General features: G+C 38.7%; 1 protein-coding gene across 1 annotated transcript in view; it reads left to right on the forward strand.

Annotated features, from left to right (window-relative positions):
- wkd (TBC1 domain family member whacked) overlaps positions 1 to 13,661 on the forward strand; it is a 50,517-nt gene that overhangs the window by 31,011 nt on the left and 5,845 nt on the right. Inside the window, exons 3-5 of the mRNA XM_083128632.1 lie at positions 10,294 to 10,393; positions 11,071 to 11,285; positions 12,653 to 12,833. Coding sequence (XP_082984758.1) covers positions 10,294 to 10,393; positions 11,071 to 11,285; positions 12,653 to 12,833 — 496 coding nt within the window. The remainder of the gene's footprint in view (positions 1 to 10,293; positions 10,394 to 11,070; positions 11,286 to 12,652; positions 12,834 to 13,661) is intronic.

Here is a 13,661-nt window from a genome sequence, read left to right on the forward strand (position 1 = left end):
CCCCCCCTCTTAATAGCGCTGTCACCTAAAAAAACACCTTCGTTTGAATTCATCATGTTCCTGCTGTGGCTGTAGTTAAATTATGTGTGTGAAATATATACTTTTAGGTTGGCATTAACCCCACTTCCGGACGTTCATGCTCAGAAAATAGAGGTAGATGCTTGAAAGTAAATATAAAAGTGTGACTGATATAACACATATTTTGTTCGTCCTAGTTCGCATTTGTTGTTTCTGGTATACGTAGTTATAATAAGCCACGTTACATGAATTGTTGTTTTAAGTCCACTTTATGCACCGATAGGCTAATCGGGACTGGTCCTACAGTTTAAAGTAGAATCCGAACCACCGTGAAATGTGCCTCCACCGGGTGTACTTGGCGATTGGGTGCCAAAACTGGTTGTCAAGGACAGCTTCTTTCTCTTGCAGAGTTTAGCATTAAGATGCAAAATAGTAAGAGGGAACTAACTGGCCCTCTAATCGCCGCCACTGGAAGAATGTATGTTCCAGGAGGTTAAAAAGAATATCCCTAACAGTAAATTTTAATAAAGCTGGGAATTTTGGGGGCGAGTTTCTCCCTTTGCAACCCGCCAAGTTACACCCGCGTGTTGCATTCACGGCAGGTTTTTGAATTCACCAAGTGTCATCTTCGTGCGCCTAGTAATTTCTAAGATACATTTGACTCGACGCGTTCCGACATACCTTTTAAAGAAAACTCTGGTTATTAATTTATGGCCACGGTGAGTTTTGTGTTCGTCAAGACAAAATTATTTCCAAATTAAGTAGTGGAGAGACTATTATGCTGTCTGTCTGCGTGTGTCCACTTGGTAACAGGTGGAATAGGTTTGTGCAGCAGCGTTCGCTTCCGAACGTGCACGTATTGTTTGTGTAGGAAGATCCCGTGCCAGCCGCGCTGGGAAGAGGAGGAAGTAGTAATGGACGCCAATCACGTAGTCGTCGCCGCTTCCTTTTCCGTAGCCTCTGTTCGTTGTGTTGGAGCTTCCCGTCTCCCGATTAGTTTTGGTCTCGAACCGAAAGGAGACAATTGACGTTTTTGTCTAGTCGCGCTGATTACGCAGTAGTAACCCTAACGCAGCAGGGTGATCGTTTGTTTTTCAGTCCAAAACAAGCAAAAGGGAAAAGAAAAGATCTACCAGTTCCGTGCCCAGGATTTTCGAAAGGGGCTGGTTACATATACTTTTTATTATTATTATTATTAGTCCGTCCTCATTTTGCCATTTTTTCGTGCCATGACTTGCTGGTCCAAAGGGGGGGGGGGGGTTATGATCCCCACCAACCCCACCTTGGACACGCGTCTAGAACCCCGTGAAGAATTGTGTTGCTAATTCGGCTCTGCCCGAGCGATCTTGCTACCCAAGTTGTCAGGTTCAATTTTATTGTATTTTTATAATTTAGCGTCGCTTTTCTTCCACTTTGGCAAATGGCGACGATGACGATGAGTAATGATATGATGAAATTGATCAAACACTCGCGAAGAACACCCATGCCCAAGCCGAGATTTGAACCGGCGTCGAACAGCGTGTTGTACTAACCACTCCGGCACCGAGGTCGGCTCCCGGCCTGGGCATGGTGTTTATTTGTGAGTGTCCCTTCATTAATTTAATCTAATCAACTCTTATCTTCATCGTCATGATGAGCCTAAAAAAGCTCAAGTACTAAAAACAAAAATTCAGTCAAGGCGGTCCAATCTATATGCAATTGACGCACTGACGTCAGGCTAGGTTAGGTCCATCCTCGGCTATTTAAAGATGCCGAACGTGGGAAAGGTGCTGGAATTCCAACAATGGAGTCAGTCTGTCGCAATTACCAGTACGTAGTTATAGAAGCAGTTAGTTCATTGAACTCTCCAGCCTAAATATTGCCTATTTTGGGGGGAGCAGGGAAAGGTTTATTCAGTTCTTCCCTTGACTCGTTCTCACCCGACGGCTCGTAGGCATGGCCGTAGGCAGGAAAAAATTTCGGGGGGGGGGGGGTCATCCATAATTGTTCCCATGGGCGTCGCCAGAAATTTGAATAATAGAAATAATAACAATAATTGTACAATAATAATTAAAATTTCATAATAATAAAACAATTTTATTCCATAATAATAATACTAATAATAATAATTATTATATTATTGTTATATTCTTGAGGGGGCTTACTCAATCCAGCAGATGAGTGAATATCCAGCACAAGTTTGGTTGTTTTTTTTACGTTTCATACAGTGTGTACTGAAATGCACAATTATTATACTTCGTCATTAAACTTTAGATACCTTCAAGAGAAAAGCTTTGAAAGTTAGATGGAAATTTTAGTCATAAAGCTTTTGTTGTTTGACTTTAAAATTAAATTTTTGGAATTTTGAAAAGTGTGGAACCAGTTATTCTTTTTAAAAACTTAGCCTGGTGCATGGATTGTAACCTCACTCGCGAACGTAATGCGCTACAAAACTGGAGATCCTAGGTTTGAACTCCTATCAAGTTTTTTTTTTGACTTTATCGGACAGGGAATTTAAAAGCTGGAAAGGGAATTTTGGGACAATCATAAGGGAATCTTCAGTGTATATTCCTTGTGACGCAGGAGCAACACTGGAAAGATGACAACAGAAGTGATAATGGTGGGGTCGCGGGTGGGCTACGATTCTGAGAATAAATCCTGTTTCACTCAAGTTTCAGAATTCCAAATGTATGAAAATTCTAGCTCGATCGTTTCAACATTGTCTCCATGTATTTTTGTGATGCTTCGAAAAAAAAAATTGAAAATTTGTTACAGATTTTGGTTTCTGAACTTCCATTTATCCAACATGTCAGAAGTTTCAGGGAGGGTTGAACCCTAGAAACCCCCCTCTAAATACGGCCATGCTCGTAGGCAGGGTTGTTGCAGGTCCTGGGATTTTAAATAAATTCAATTCCGGTGGAGGAGAGAAAATCAACAAGTGTAAATGGGTTCTGGACCGTAAATAACTTTTTTTATCAGTATAAAGTATTTCATTTCGGTCCAAGAACTTTTTTTCGGATCAGTTTAAATACGGTCCAAGTTGCGTATCGAAATGAAACAGTAGGCAAATTGGACAGAATTTAAATTGTGCGAGAGAAAACTTCCGGCCCTACTGTGGAATCTAATAGAACCCATTAGAATTTGTGTGTTCGTGAACCTTTAACAACCCTGGCTGTAGCTTACCAGGGCTTGCCGCGAGTTGATACCTTACCAGAGATAAAACCTGCTCGGAAAGGTTTATCAAAGGTGTTGAAATTGACTAGCAGCTTTTAGAAGGTGGAATCGGGAAACAAATCGAGACTGTTGCTAGATTAGATTCAAACTACAGGAGAAAAAAAACTGCAAAATAATGCCTTGTGTGTGTGGAACGACTTCATGCTCAGACAGACTAACCAGGACTATAGTTCAAATCGCAAACCCTGACACCTTCTGTAAACAAAACCACGTGCATGCAGAAAGCATTGCAAACTCATAGAAGTAAAATAATCCACACGAAAATCCAGCGTTGTTACAGGATTCATTACGTAAGGTAAAACAATGGCAAATTTGTAGTATGGGATACGCTGCTGCAAATGACGTCTCACTTTAAACCCAATGCTCTTTCTTTTTTTACTTATTGCTTCACCTTTATGGTTAACTCTTTGCACCAGTAATCATTTCCCATAAATTTGGCTTCTTTCTTTGAATATATTTTACTTGCATTTTTTAGACAAAATGATATAACATGGTAATGTATATTTCTAAGGTTTGATATAAAATAAAATATATAATGGGCATAAACAGCCATATGCATTGCTGTAAGTCCAATAAATATATTGATGATGATCAAAACAAGACAAAAAGTTCGTAAATTTATTGCGGTTGGAAACTTTGACAAGCATCCTAATAACGATTTTTGTTCCGCCAAATATAGTGCAGGCTCGGGTACCCTTTTCTACACCCTCGATTTTTCGCACATTTCCAATATTCTCATTACGAAAATTAGTTCTTCATAAGAAACGATGTTTCTAAATAGCGCGGAAAGTAATTTTTTTAGATCTACGTGCTAGGAAACTTACGTTTTTCAATATTTAGATTCCTTATGTAACGTCGAAACGGTTTTGCAGGGATTTGATCATGGCGCATCTTAGATTCATGTCACAGGCGCACGTCTGAACATTTTCTTTTTCTTTTTATCTTTGACTTGTGCAATGGGATAATTTGCAATTTTTTCTTGTTATGAATGACTTGTGCAATGGGATAATTTGCGATTTCAATATATTATTTATGTAATTTATTGGCGGATTGCAGGGGGTGCTCGTTCGGCGGCGCAGATCGTATGCGCAGTTGTCCGTGGATGCATGACGTCACCATCGAAGCACTCGGCACGGAAAAGGCTGGTTCCTTATGCAAATATTGAGAAATTTGACAACGAATATCTTCTAAAATATAGTAGCAAGGGAAAAGCTACAACTTTTACTGTTAAGATTCATCCTTTCTAATCAATTTATCACAAAGTTGATTCAAATGTGTAAAATGGTTTTCAAGAAATCGTGTTACGAAGGAACCCCTGCTTTGTTCTCTCCAGGCTTCCAATGTAAGGGAGTTTTAACTTAAGCGCGTTGGATTTCTCTTTGCTCTATGTTTTGAAATAATATAATTTTGTTCTTGTCAACTGAAATCATGCCTAAATGCTATGGAAAGCTGTGAAAACTATTATCAGAAAACTAACGGAATAAACCTAAAATATCACAGCTTGATTGATATAAAAATGCGAGATTGCCCATTTTTGTGAAAAAGGCATTGTGCGAGATCTAAAAGCAAAACTTTATAATATTGTATGTAAATGTAAGGGTGTAATAAACGTGACTGCTTCCCAGGCACGTATCCAAGGGGGGGGCTTAGTGGGCTCAAGCCCCCCCGAAAGTTTTCGGTTTACAATAGATAAAATGATATTTTTTGTTTCTTGGGGTGTCAAATAAAATAATGTGACGTTAATTTAAGGAGAGAAATAATTATCGAGGCAAGACGGAGAATATTTTATAACCCTGTTATTGGTAACAGCTCGTATCCAAGGTGGGAATCAGGGGGCTCAAGCCCCCCTTCAGAAAATTTTCAGTTTACGCTAGATTAAATTAGGTTTTTGGCTTCTTGAATAATATGGTGATAATTTGAGAGAGATAATTATCTAGGCAAGACGGAGAATGTTCTATAAGCCTGTTATTGTTAATAGCGCGTATCCAAGGTAGGGATCAGGTGGTTCGAGGCTCCTCCCCCCGCTCCCCAAGGAAATTTTTCAGTTTACACTGATAAAATTAGGTTTTTGACTTCTTGAATAATGTGACGATAATTTAAGGAGAGAAATACTTATCAAGGCAAGACGGAGAATGTTCTATAACCCTGTTATTGTTAATAGTGCGTATCCAAGGTGGGGAACGTAACTCGTGGACTCCCCCCACGAGGAAAGTTTTCATTTTACACTAGATTAAATTAGGTTGTCTTCTTGAATAATGTGACGATAATTTTAGGAGATAAATACTTATCAAGGCAAGACGGAGAATGTTCTATAACCCTGTTGTTGATAATATTGCACGTAAACTTTTCTTACGCTTTCGGTGTTGTCGTAGCGAACTTGAACACTATGTAGAAGAGACTTGTCAGCATTTGGAAGCTACACAACAAAGGTAGCGCCGCAGGTAGGGCGATTCGGATTCATCGTAATTTTTTAATCTCTGGAAAGCGCGAGAGGGAACGTTCTTGAAAAAGAGGAGTCGAACTACTGGCAATATTTACGAATGGTGATATCTGCGGAACGTTCTAGAATATAATGATGATATTAATACGCGGCTTCAATTTCCCGGTTGATCTGTAGAACAGAATACGTGGAGACTTCAGAGGTAAGTGTGACAATTCATACAGTCGATTAGTGATCAGTCAGTGTCCATTGGTTGCTTTATAAGATCTAGTGATTCGAAAATGAAATGGACTAAATACCGTAAAGTAACGAAGTCTACCACTAGTTCCAGTTCGGTCCCAAAGCTAAAGACATTGACGACAGCGGAACTTCGAGTAGTGCTGCGAGTAGTTCGGGTCGAAAGACGAAGAGATCGAAGGTCTCTCTCTCTAAAGTGAATATTTCGGCAGTATCGGGCTGGACATTGGAGCGATTTATTAAAAAAGAAATAAGCTGCACAGATCAACTGAAAATCAAAGTTTTGAGTGATGATTTGGTTGTACCAGGACCAAATATTGTGTATGCAGTCCGAGAATTCCATGGCATAAAAAATACTTTTGTTTAAGGCTACTGGGTTCGACACACAGTCAACAGGCAATTTTGGACACTTGCGAGTGCTTAGGCATGAATATGAACAATTTGGTGGGTTTCGGCTTTTATAAGAGCTGCAAACATGGGAGGACAAGACACATTAGTGGTGTTCAGGCTCGAATATGAGAGAAATATTTGTGAACTGTCTGATTCCAGTTGCCAGCACACAGTTTCAATCTTGCGTTGTCGAGTGGATTGTGCATTCCGTGCATGTGTAATAACTTCGTAAAAACACTTCTGGTACATAGATGTTTTGATGCCTGATGAGAAGAAATGGACAAACATACATACATACTGAGATGGTTCCGGCACACAATATTAATGCATGGAAACAGAGGAGTTGAGTGGTAGAAAATGTCCCGATTTCACGTTCTTATTAAAATGACAGCCTTAAACGCCGCACCCCGTGGCCGAGTGGTTAGCACATCGCGCTGCGACGCTGGGGGTCCCGGGTTCGAATCCCGCTCGGGCATGGTTGTTTGTAAATGTCCATTCATCAATTTCATAATTTCATCCCTCATCCCCATCTTCGCAACTTAGCCAAGAGGCACAAAACGCGAAGTAAAATAAAACAAATCAAACAAACAAACAAAGACAGCCTTGAACAGTGGCGACGATTTAGGAGATAGTTTCTCCCCATTCTTTTGCCTCCACACTATGGCCTCTTAATGCTTGTCTCCTTGTCCACCCCCCCCCCCCCACATTTTGGAACCCATTTGCCACCACTGGCCTTAAACATACAATTGTGATACCCCTTTAAAAAATGGTATTCAGCCGCCGCCCCGAAAGGAATTCCTGGATACGTGCCTGCTGCTTCCCGTAAAATATCACTGAACTCTCCGTTCTTCTTCTTCTGTCTTTTCTTTGGCGCCGTCAATAGCTTCAACACGTTGTTTTTTATATATATATTTGTCACATATTTGTTTTAATTAGTATTCTGCTCGTTCCGCCACCTGAACGCAGCAGCTACGGCTCAAAGGGCAGTGTAGTTACACCGGAAGAAGGCTCGGAAATGGCAGGCTTCAGAAGTTAACTCATCCAAATTAAATTAAACAGGTATGTGCTCTCTCTAAATTTAAATCATAGTTCACAAATAATTTGATTAAAAGTTTTAAAAGTATCTATTTTACTTAATAGCGTATTAATTGGTGCATTCTTCTCCAGCATAGCCATAGGCAGTGACCACACTACGGGGGGGGACAGGAACGCCCCCCAATTCTCGTTCGACAATTTCTCTCTCTCTCTTATCTGCCCCCAGTAAAACGACGGAATAATAAAAATGATTGCCCCGGGAAAATATGATTTTACCCCTCCATCTTTACTATTGCGCTGTCACTAGCTACAACATATTTTGATTTCTATTGTTCCCACATATTTATTTTAATTTTACTATTGGGAATCATATTCCACTGTGTTACCTCACGTAGCCACCCCCCCCCCCCCACACACACACGTACGACTTCAGTTGTAAGTTTTAGACTAAGCTTGTCAAATATCCACTTATATCTTTGTATTCTTGAACCATTTAAAAATATATATATATTTCGCCCCTTCTTCTGGACTATTTCATAGGTATGTTTTCCCACTGGAAGCCCCTTTGCAGATCGAGATCCGGGGCTATAACCTTCCCAAGCCACCGTCCCCTCCAAAAACTCTCTTGGCCTCATGAAAGACAAATATATGTATTTCTACGAAATATTAATTTCACTTGGCAGTTTCTTTTTTAGAACAGAAATAAGTTTTAAATTTTAATAGCTTATAAATTTACACTAGCAATTTTGAGTAAAGGTTTTGCGTAACCCTAAAAGTACATTTTGAAACTGCAAGGTCAACTCTCGATATTTCAGATATATTAAAAATTTTCATCACAACGTCTTGTAATAATTATTTGTTACTTCAATAACCTCCTCGCAAATGTTTCTCGCATATTAAAACATAGATGCCAATTTCTGTTTATTTCCTTGTAATGCTGACCTCCGTGGCGAAGTGGTTAGCACAACGCATTACGATGCCAAGGGCCCCCAGGTTCGAATCCCCGCCCGGGCATGGGTCTACTTTCCTTTCTTCAATTTCATCATATCATCACGCATCCTCATCTTTGCGATTAGCCATATGTAACAGATAAGCGAAGTAAAATAAACTAAGTATATTAATCAATTATTTTTTAAAACTCTTTAATTCTTCTTTAGCATGCCACGTTTTTGTTAAAATTATATTACGATTTGTAAAATGACGAAATTCTAAAGGAGAACACGCAAATTTCTTTGTAGCGCATCGGTCAGAAAGTTTCAGGAATATTCATTTTCAAAATACATTTTTTCACATGTACTTTGCCCCCTTTTAAAAGTAGCGCGTTTTCAATTATGTTACTAATCATTAAAAGGATGCCTCAATACCATCTTGGAGGATGACAATTATTATTTTCCCCCTCCTAAAAGTAATAATATACTTTCGCTCTCTGAATCTCCCATATAAATGCTAGGGGCCGTCTGCTTCAGCCGAGCTCACTGCTTCTCCGGCGACGTCACGCGTTCGTGTAAGATCGGCAATCTTCGGATGGCTTTACCTAATCTCTATATTCCTTGGGCGGATTGGATCACGATCTAGAATCATGGATCAGCTGACGCGGAGTGATACATCGAATTGGTGAGACCGTTTGTTTACAGAAGGTCTCAGGGATGGTGATTTAGACCTTAGACACACAGTCCATTATGTGTTTGTGCATACCCCAACTGGAATCGAACCCAGGACCTCTTGATTACAAGATGCCACTGTTAGCCACTACTGATCTCATACTCCCAGGGCCTGTGGCTAATCTTTAATTATCCCAACCCCACCCTCCCCAGGAAGTGAATAATACATGAATTTGTAAACCTCAGCAAATTTCAATGGAGAAGAGGATAGACCCTGATATATTTGTGTTTTCCTTATTTTAAGACACTTTTCTGCCTTGTGAGGATGAGACTGAATGATGATGTATGAAATTGACGATAGAAAACTTACAAAGAAAGCCCATTCCCACGCCATTACTTGAGCCTGGGCTGTTGGCAGGAACTCAGCACATGACCTCTTATATGACAAAAAAGAAAAATCAAAACTGGGACTCTTCGATTATGAGTATGTTTGTAACTGATGGTAATAATAATAATAATAATAATTATTATTATTATTAATTTGGAAACTTATAATTACTGATTATATTACTACTACTGCTGCTTACTTTTATGAAAAGTTCTGGCAATCCTCAAATATAGCAGCATATTACCAGTGGGATGTATTCAATTCCCTCAATTTCTTAATTTTGCTCATCAATCCTATGCCTGGACTTCATAGTATGAAAGGGTAGAGTTTGTAAAAGGCCTTGCTCATTTGTCTGAGCAACTGTAACACAATAAGTTTTCCCCCTTCATGTTGAATAACTAGAAACTATAAAATATATCTGATCATGTTTTTTTCTCATCTATGTCAGTTGTGATATCTTGGAGACAAGCAATCTGTTTAAAAGCCTACCATTGTGAACTCTGAATATGGAGAGCTCCAACTTTGGAGGCATGATTTTATGGGTGAATAGCATATTAACAAAAATCGTATCTGAGTATAACGCATAATAAAAAATCTGTGTGAACTTAATTGCTCATTTGTCACATCAGCATCATCCAACCTGCCAGACCATTATATTCTAATCTATTGTAAATGCCAACTTAATTCTTGTGGAAAGAAATAAGTTTCTGTCATGTAAATCTAAGGACTAATTTCTGAATGTGATCTACAAAAGCTTTATGTCAGTTCTTCTTGCATACAGTAGCTAAAATATGCTGTACCCAGCTGTTGGCGAATGTTTAAAAAGCAGCTAACAGTATCCAACGGCTAAGTCCTCTTGAAGTACTAAGAGTGTACAGGAGTGAGATCAGACTGCCATTTAGTTTTAGTGAGGAAAATATTTATTTTCATGCTCATTGTTAGTACTTTTGCATTATTTTTTTTTCTTCCAGAAAGCAAGTCATTCCTGCCAGTGTCATACTTCGAAGAGAACAGAAATGGCTGCACATGCTGGCAAATTGGGAGAAATTCATGACAAAGAAGTACAAGAAGGTGAGACTTATTGGTATATGCTTAGAAAAGCTGCTGTTGACAGTAATTATACATCCTTTTCATTGCAATTTACAAAGTATTGTTACTACAATAGCATGGTTTCTCCAGATGGTGGGTTTGTAAAATTGAACCTTCTTTTGCTTGCTATTTCATTTTCTAAAAATAATAACAATATCAGTCTCAACTACCTAGATTAAGATTTTGGTGGAATAGTGGTACATAGCCAAGTTTTGAATCTGTCCTGGTTTCTGTGAAAGTTACTTCCAGTTCACTTGGTTAATGATATAGCTAGGTATTATGCCATGTGGTATCAACATTATAAAGACCTCAAGAAATTTGAATTTGCAAAGGGTACCTTTGTTTAGTAGTCCTGATTTTTGGATTGAACGAGCCCTGGTAAAAATATTACATTGGTTAAAATTATTTCTCGTTTCGGGAAAACAGAAGCTCCATTCGTCAGACATATATTTAGACTAACATTCTAAATACATTCTCCCGAAATGTTTTGTCAAAAATTGTGTTTTTGTGCTTCCAAGAACCGTAAAACTACAAGAGAAATTATAATACAATGCAAGCAATATGTACATACAAGAAAAATTAGGTTAAAGGTTTAAAAACAGGATTTATTGAACATCTTGGTGAAATGCAAATTCCTTACCGAGGATTTTTTGTTGCAGGTGAAGGAGCGCTGCAGGAAGGGAATCCCCCCTTCCGTCCGTCCACGAGCATGGCAGTACCTGTGCGGGGGGAAGCTGCTTCTGGAGCAGCACAAGCACTTCTACCTGCAGCTGGTGTCGGAGGAGGGGGACCCCCGCTGGGTGGAGGACATCAAGAAGGACCTTCACAGGCAGTTTCCTTTCCACGAGATGTTCATAGCGCAAGGAGGGCACGGGTGAGTAGAGATGTCCATTCTCCAAAAATTGTTTCCACTCGTGAATTTTATTTTTAACTTCATGTAACTTGTCTAATACTAAATATTCATTATTTTCATGAGATACTGTCATTAAAACTGTTTACCATGATCACTGTTAGTAATTTTACAAGTAGAAGTAATGTTGTGAGAACTTTTATGGCTTGGAGGTATTTTTCATTCATCATATTGTGATTCCATATATAGTGGAGTCTTGATAATTCAAGGTGGACAGGACTAATACCACCTCGAATTACACACACAAACCCTGGACTACATTTTGCAGACTAACGAGGCTCTGGCGCCTGGAGCTGAAGCCATGATAATATTTTGTAGGAATTTCATCCATTGTATCACCATACATTCCCATTGTTGCGATTAGCCAAAAGTGATACAAAAGTGTCATAAAATAACATAATTCAATTAATCAATTACACACACAAACTGACCATACCACCTATGGAAATCAGAAAAGGTGAAACTATGTGAATAATACGATATGTAGTATTCTTATGAATATTGTACTTACATGGATCAGTACAGTAGTAACAGTGATGTTAAACAGTTCAGAGCAGGAAGGTCGTGCCATCAGCTGAATAATAGATTGTCATGGGCGTCCGGAAGGGGGGGCCACGCCCCCCCCCCCCTGGAAAATGAAAGTCAACCAAAAATTATATATTTTTTACATATAATTTCATTACAGCCACAATAATATGTGTTAATTATTGCATGAATATGATAAATTCAAATTTAAGCAATGTTTTTTTAGGAAACAACACTATTATTGAGGAAAATGTGCCTTGTTTGCCCCCCCCCCCCCCGGAAAAATAACACCTTTCTTGCCCCTCCCTGGAAAAAATCCTGCGGACGTCCATGTAGATTGTATGTAGGTGTTGCCTCTGGCAGTTGTTCCAGGTAGCATATCGCTGCCTCCAACATCAAATGTTTTTGTTTTTTAAAGTTTTGGTAGGGTTTTTGTCTTGGATTATCATGTCTCTACTCTAGTACCGTGTAGTATCTATGCTATCTGAAAAAGTCAACTTAAGCAAAATGGTATTTCCACCTATTGCCTTACTCTCACATAAACTATAAGGTGCAGAATAACTTTTTTGGAATGTTTTTGTGGAAACTGCTTTGGAATATTCTCATGGAACAGCAGGTGGATCAAGGGTGCTTTTGTGGAGATACTTCAATATGAGAGAGGTTAATCCCTTTTGTACATCATTTATGTTTAAATTGAACTAGGATTACAGGCATTTTTTTGTGAAAATAAGAGAAAACATCGAGTCTGGTATTGAACTTTTGGTATTAGTATGTGTGTGTGAGTGCTATCACATTTGACTTTTCAGGCAAAAAGATCTGTTTCATGTGCTGAAAGCCTATTCCATCCTGAACTCCACCGTAGGCTATTGCCAAGCCCAAGCTCCCCTGGCGGCCTTCTTGCTGATGCACATGCCGGCAGAGCAGGCCTTCTGGTGCCTTGTGTCCATCTGTGATAAGTACCTGGCCGGATATTATAGTCAAGGAATGGTAGGTCTTCTTTTCAAAGCCTTGCTTAGTTCTTTGCATTCAGAATGCATTTATTTATTTTCATACACAAAGCTAATTTGGTTTTGCTATGAAATGTATGTGTGGAGAAAGGGGATAGAAACCGATTCCCATTGGCAAATATTGCAGTGGATCAGATTCCACTTTAATCTGTAAAATGAACTTCTAGTAAATTTTGTTGAACAATTTGGTTGATTTTGAGCGGATTTTTTTTTAGGTGAAACGGAGCTTCGTAAATACTTGACACCTAAAAGTTTTTATTATTAACCGATTCTGCATAACAAAATATAAAACTAGTGTCTTGCTCATTGCCTTATGGATGCAAGATAACTCAATATGTTAACAAAACATGTTTCTCAGTGTAATGAGAAGCATTGTAAAAGTTTATTATTGTGTGTGTTTTCTGGATGTTACTTCGCTTTTATTGCACCAATTAAGAATTTTCAGGTGCAGCATGAACTGAAATAACTTTAATTTGTTCAGGATAACTGCATGTGTGTTCAGGTGTACACATTTCAGTGCATTAAGGTGATTTTTCCAATTTTACATCATTGTTCTATTGACTCCGTACTGTATATTGGCAAATAAGCTCATTGTAAGCATTAAAATAATAATAATAATAATAATAATAAAAAAATAAAATATCAAGGACCTTGATCTCCACTCTGGCATTGAACATTTGCACTAAACTGAACTTTATGTTGAATTTGTTTATCTTTGTATGGATGAATCCACACAGGAAAGTAGAAAGTTAAGTAAATACATTTCAGTATAGGATTAAGTCTCTTTTAAAGACTTGGGAAGTAGCCA

This window comes from Lepisma saccharinum, chromosome 9 (assembly GCF_977018435.1).
Source record: "Lepisma saccharinum chromosome 9, izLepSacc3.1, whole genome shotgun sequence".
NCBI classification, from domain to species: domain Eukaryota; kingdom Metazoa; phylum Arthropoda; class Insecta; order Zygentoma; family Lepismatidae; genus Lepisma; species Lepisma saccharinum.